Source organism: Sinocyclocheilus rhinocerous, unplaced genomic scaffold, assembly GCF_001515625.1.
Source record: "Sinocyclocheilus rhinocerous isolate Xijiao unplaced genomic scaffold, SAMN03320098_v1.1 scaffold1302, whole genome shotgun sequence".
NCBI lineage: Eukaryota > Metazoa > Chordata > Actinopteri > Cypriniformes > Cyprinidae > Sinocyclocheilus > Sinocyclocheilus rhinocerous.
This window is the reverse complement of record NW_015623473.1, coordinates 120940-127551: the sequence shown is the minus strand read 5'-3', so window position 1 is coordinate 127551 and position 6612 is coordinate 120940. Positions and strand designations below refer to the sequence as shown.

Sequence of the window (6612 nt, the reverse complement as noted above, 5' to 3'; positions counted from 1 at the left end):
TACACAGTATATATATATAGGAATATCGTACAATAATAAATTGTTCACTATAATAAGCAAATGAGAGTGAATTTCAGTTGATTTCATGTTGACTTTAACTTTCATAATGTACCAGAATATATAATGAGGAAAAATGCATGTTAAGACTTATAGGCTTATGTTTGATGAGAGTAATGAATGTGAAAGGCCCAGATGCACTTTTGGCGAAGCGAGAAGCAGTGGTATGCAGTTGTAACTGTTAGCACATGTTTGGCACAACTCATGACAATCTCGCTACTGTGCTCAGCAACATGCATTTACTGCTATGCAGCACATACACACTTCTCATTAATGTACTTTGGCTGTGGTGAGCAATAACTGCAGAAAATCACTGAAGGCCTTCTGTTTAAATTACAACACATTTATAGAATAACACTGACAATATACATTATATATATATGACAATATATATTATAGAAAATAAAAAGAGTTGTTTTATGTAGCATTAGACATAAAAAAAAACGGATACATTGGTGCACTAATAAAAAATACATTTCACATATTTCTTGTTGGTTGTCATGATCAGAAACAAATTAAAAACAAATTAAACTCTTATTAAAATCATAAATAGCTTAACTGAGTACATTTATAAATGTATTAAAACTGTATTATTAATAAATTAATGCATGTATACTTTATTTAAATAAATAAGAATAAAATATTAATAAATATTAATTAATACATTATTTTAAAAAATATATTTATTTTTGGACTAATTGGAATAAATCTGACATGGTAGAATTTGAACATTTAAATACATATAAATAAATCATATTTATTTGTTATTTAAATATCATTATGAACATGTCATATTAACATTAAAATCACATTATTATTATTTTTTTTATTATTCTGCTCAGTGTTGTTCTTGTCAAATAAAACTAAAATGAACTATTTTCTTGGCAACTAACTGAAATAAAGTTTAAAATAAAGTACAAACATATAAAAACAAAACCTACTAAAATGAGAAAAGCACATAACTATTTACAAAAAAAATAGAATAATTTCTAATAAATGTTTAACTATTTAATGTTGTATTTACATATTTTACCTTTTTTAAGTTATATAACACTTTCAATGGTTTTAACTCACTGTCCTCAGGTTCAGAAGGCCCGTCGTAAGACTTGTCGATGGCGTATCTGAAGCTGAGGTTGCATCCTCGGCCTCTCACCATGTGCGCTGGTGGACGATGGAAGGGCACTTTGTCCTTACCGACCTCCTCCATCGCTGTCTGGAGACTCTCCAGAGAACTGGACTTCTGCAGACCTAACCTGGGTCCCAGCGCCATCCCGTTAGAGGAGAGGGGTTCTGACACAGGGACATGGACGGATGTCAGTGATGGGAGGATGGAGGATGGTAATGAAAGGTGAAGCTTTGAAAATCAGGGCAAGATTAGAAACAGTGTATAGAGAGTCCTGCTGAAAAGACCAGCACCATCAAATATTATGAAACGGCACATCGGGACTAACCAGCCTGGACCATCAAGAAGATTTCCACTGGTCTGAGCTGATCTTTTCAAACAGGGTGGTCACAAGTTGTGAATTGAAAATGCAATAGTTGTGTGGTGAGCTGAGCTGAAAGTCTAATGGATTTGGACGCATTCAAAGAACAGACGGAGATGAAATATGTAAAGACGGCTGTAGGATGGAGGGTGGATGATGAAACCTCAAGGTGAGGGTGAAAGAGCATCACCGAATAAATGAGGCGTTGCAAACGCGGACCAGACGTGCAGGAATACTAAACAGAAAAGTAGTTGTAGAAGTAGTCCAGGGGTGAGGAGCATTAAATGAAGCACTGAGAGATGAAGAACAACTGTGATTCCATAAGCAATGCAAACCACTGAGAACAATGACACCAGGAGCAGGAGGAGAAGGTGAGGGGTTACAACAAGCACAAACAAGAGAAGAAAATGGAGGAATAGCACAAACACTGAAAGGGCAAAAGAAAGTCGGGGAAAAGATAAAAAAAAAAGAAGTGCGTGGTGATTGAGAGGTAAAAAGTGGCATGCAGGAAAGAGCACATCATGATTTAAATGAATGCTTCAGCCAAAAACTAAAACTCTGTCATCGTTTACTCACTTTCATGTCGCTCCAATCAACACAAATGGAGAAGTTTTCAAATTTCCCCTTTTATGTTTTTTCAGATGAAAAACAAATTGGGTTTGGAAAGACATGAGGGTGAGTAAACGATGACAGAGTTTTCATGTTTGGCTCAAGTATCCCTTTAAGAAATACTTTTGTTCGCAAACCAGCAATGAAAATGTGTATACAAAAGAATAAATCAATAATCCACTGAAGGACACACATCATTTTACTACAGCTAAATAGAGTTTCTAGGCACAAAACAAGTTGAACTGTGGTAAAATCACTGTAAACATTTAACATCTAACTTTTACAAACCATAAGCAAAATCATAAAATACACCATTAATAGTGGAAAAACGGTGGAAATGACACCAAACTGTGAGACAGCTCATTTCACTACTTTTATATTTTCTAAATATTACAATGCGAAAAAATGTTTTAAACCTTTTTAAATGTACTGTTTATTGTCAATCTTACTCTCTCTCTCTCTCTCTCTCTCTCTCTATATATATATATATATGTAATGTAGCAAAAATTAAGGATGATGATGGCATAATGTTTGAGTCAGTATTAATGTGGCTTTAAAATTACAAAATGAAAGCTCAAATCTGGTATTTTTCATAAAAAACAATCCCTGGCACAAAACAAAACAAAAAACAAAACAAAACAAAACAAAAACAAAAACAAAACAAAATCCAGTTGAATGAAATGCTTATATACCGCATTTTAAAATTCTGGGGTCTGCAAGGTTTTTCTTTATGTTTTTGAAAAAAAAAGTATCTTCTGTTCACTAAGGCTGCATTTATTTAATCAAAAATACAGTAAAAATCGCAATATTGTGAAATATTAAAACAAATTAAAATAACTGTATGAATATATTTTAAAATGTAATTTATTCCTTTGATCAAAGCTGAATTTTTAGCATCATTTCTCCAGTCTTCAGTGCCACATGATCCTTCAGACATCATTCTAATATCCGGATTTGCTGCTCAAGAAACATTTCTGATTACTATCAATGTTGAAAACAGTTGTGCTGCTTAATAATTTTGTGGAAACAGATTTTTTTTTCAGGATTCTTTGAATAAAAAAAGGAAAGTTCAAAAGAACATTATTTGAAATAGAAATCTTTTGTAATGTTATAAATGTCTTTACTGTCACTTTTGACCAATTTAATGCATCGTTTCTGAAAATGATAATTATTTATTCATTTTTTAAATCGTGCTGACCCCAAACTTTTGAACCATAGTGCATATACAATTTAAACTCAAAACTGGTTGCAGCAAATTCCACCTGCCTTCAGTCTCATAAATGTAATTACCGACTAAATATGTCTAAATAAACAAACTCTGGGATCCATGACCGGTCCTTGTTCTGGGATTTCATAATGCATAAATTAAGCACTGGATACATCTATTTCACTTCCATGAAATGCAGCTGTAATCGGTAGGATCTAAGCAGTGAAATGTTTAAAATGTAGTTTTCATTTCCACATGCATGCCGACACACATAAACACACGACACAGATGGCCCTCTCTGGGACGCTTGCATAAATCAATCTAAACCAGCACAACATGCCTGCTCTCAACCTGAATCAACAGCAAACTAGACGAGCGAGAACAGAAACAGACCGAGAGAAACGACAGCGAGACGGGAAAGTCATTTGAATGGCTTCTTAGGAAATAAAACGGTAATTGGCGAAGTCTCTCCGGCAGACAGATACCTGTATGCTGCCATTATCACAAAAAGGGAAAATAATGAGACAAAGAGCAAAACAAACAAATCAGCAGAAGCAGCGCTGCAGGGCCGAACAGTAACTGGGCGACTGCCATGCAGCTCCTGGAAGAAGAGGAAGAGAGATGAATTGGAGGATGTTGAACTGTGAACTAAAGCGCCGCAGAGCCTGTGAGCAACGCAGCCTCTATGAGTGGTCTTCATTTGGACGAGAGGGGCTGCAGGAAAATGTAGGTGTGTTGGAGGGAAGCCAGCGAAAGAGAGAGAGAGAGAGAGAGCGCTGCCTCCAGCATCTTTCATCTATCCTCTTAATGGACATGTTCTCCTCTCCTGTGGACCGAGACTCAGCTCTTCATTGTACCAACTACGCACACACACACACACGCAAACATACACGCCTCGCTTTGTTTGCAAGAAGGAGAGTTATACTTCACTAATGTGTGCACAAAAACAATGGAAGTAGTCGAAATGAAATCAAAATTGACCTGGTTTACTTTCTTAATTCTTTTCATGCCTGTTTCAACTGTGCACTTCAGGAATTGCAACATAAAGTGTGGTTAAAATCGCAGTTTAAGAACAACTATTTGACCTTTATGCAAAAATCAATTCAGAGGTCAGTGACTGTTGAGCTTCTTCTGACAGCTTTTACCTATAATATTCAACTTGGAAAATATTTAGCTTGGAAAGTAGCAGAGATAGAGAATACGAAAATAGGACAAGCACATTGTTATGGGTATGTGCGTTCTTGTGACTGGTGGAGTTCATATTTGGTTATAAACAGTGCAAGGAATGGATATTATTTATATACAGTGGTGCGAAAAAGTTTTTGCCCCCTTCCTGTTTTTTTTATTGTTTGCATATTTGTCACACTTAAAAGATTCAGATCATCAAACAAATTTTTATATTACACAAAGATAACCTGAGTAAATACAAACTGCAGTTTTGAAATTATGATTTCATTTATTAAGGGAAAAAAGCTGTCCAAAAAAAAACAGGAAGGGGGCAAAAACCTTTTCACGGCACTGTATATCCTATCTGCAATAAAATATAAAATAAAATTACATTTAAAAAAAAGCTGAATTTACATGCTAAAAAGAGAAAATTGCTTGTTTTTAATGAAATAATGCAAGCTTAGCTAGTTAATGAAAATGAAAATATGACACATTTTATGGGTATGTAAATTTTTGTGACTGGTTGAGTTCACATCTTGTAAGGAAACAATGAATGGATATCAGTTAAAGAAAACTTAGTTGCTTAAAAATAAAATAAAATAAAATAAAATAAAATAAAAAAATAAAATAAAATAATGCTTTTTATTTTATAAATAAAATAAAATGCATTTACAAATAAATGCAAATTTAATGAAACAATGCAGGATACAGTTTCATGGTAATTCACCATTAAAAAATATTTATTTAAATATTTATATACTCTTTATAGAAATAACGGATTATGGCTTCCAGGATACAATTTTCACAGGCAGTCATATGATTTGTGACTTAGCATAAAGGGAACATCACATGAGTGCAATGTTTTTTGAGGTTGCTTAAGGTTAGACTGATGGATAAACTGCATAATAAGTCATAACTCACTATAATTTTTTTATTAGGAAAAAATAACTAGAAAATGACCTTAAGCAATTAATTTTTACTAAAACATTTAGTAGACACCACAAAAACCTAATAATAACAGGACCTGCATAATGCTGGACTAGATTGTGAATTTACAGGAAAAAATAAATAAAAAAATACAACATTTACTGCAAAGCAGATGCAAGAAAAGAGAGAGAGGTCTTGGAGTGCCGCAGTGGTTGGCTTGGCTGGCCCTAGCTGAGGGTTTTTAGTCAGATTAAACTCAGAGCGGCCACGTCTTCAAGACCATCCTAATAATGAAATATGTCAGAGCATATAAAGGAGTCTGGCGTAGGTAGAGCGTGCCAGAGGGAAGAGAGAAAAATGAGTGCGTCAGCAGAACAGCCTGCAGCCTGTCAATATCTATCGGATCCCACATCTGTAAAACTACACTCCAATCAGCCTTCCATGTATTTATCATTGTCCCCGACCCCTGAGAAGTATACAAAAGCGTCATGTGTAGGCTATGCATGTAAATTGGACTGTGTATGTTTTTTATGCATGCACATGCTGTGAGCGCTGCTAAAATTCAGTCTTAATTGTGTGCATGTGGTTTTGATTATGATGTAATTTATGATCCAATGCCAAGTGTTTGAGTGTATGCATACAGTAAATCTGTGATCAAGTTTTGTACTATGTATATATAAATCTATAAAATATATATAATAAAGCTATAAATATAAAATATATAAAACTTCACATTCTCTCTCTCTCTCTCTCTCTCTCTCTCTCTCTAAATATATATATATATAATTATTGTTTTTATTATTATTGGTGTAACAGTAGGATATTTCTTAACTTCCATGTGGTATTCCAAGGCTGTGCAGTTAAGCCAATAATAATAATAATAATCATTATTATTATTAGGGGTTCAAGCATGCAGTGCTGAAACCCTATTGTAATTGTTAGGATTTTTATTATTATTATTCCCTAAAACTGATCGTGCAGCCCAAACCGTAAGGCCTTGGAACTTGGTCAAAAGGTAGTAGTCATGCTCGCTACTCGGGCGCAAAGAGCCGGCCCAATCGGCCAATAGGGGGCGCTACAGCGATCAAAAACACAAAAGCCATCATAACTCCTACACCGTTTGTCGTAGACTCAAGTGTCTTATATCATTGGATTCCTTGG

General features: G+C 34.5%; 1 protein-coding gene across 1 annotated transcript in view; it reads right to left on the bottom strand.

Moving 5' to 3' along the window:
* The window catches only part of LOC107749732 (partitioning defective 3 homolog B-like), a 146354-nt gene that overhangs the window by 48076 nt on the left and 91666 nt on the right, over positions 1 to 6612 (bottom strand). The window contains exon 15 of the mRNA XM_016564915.1: positions 1132 to 1347. Coding sequence (XP_016420401.1) covers positions 1132 to 1347 — 216 coding nt within the window. The remainder of the gene's footprint in view (positions 1 to 1131; positions 1348 to 6612) is intronic.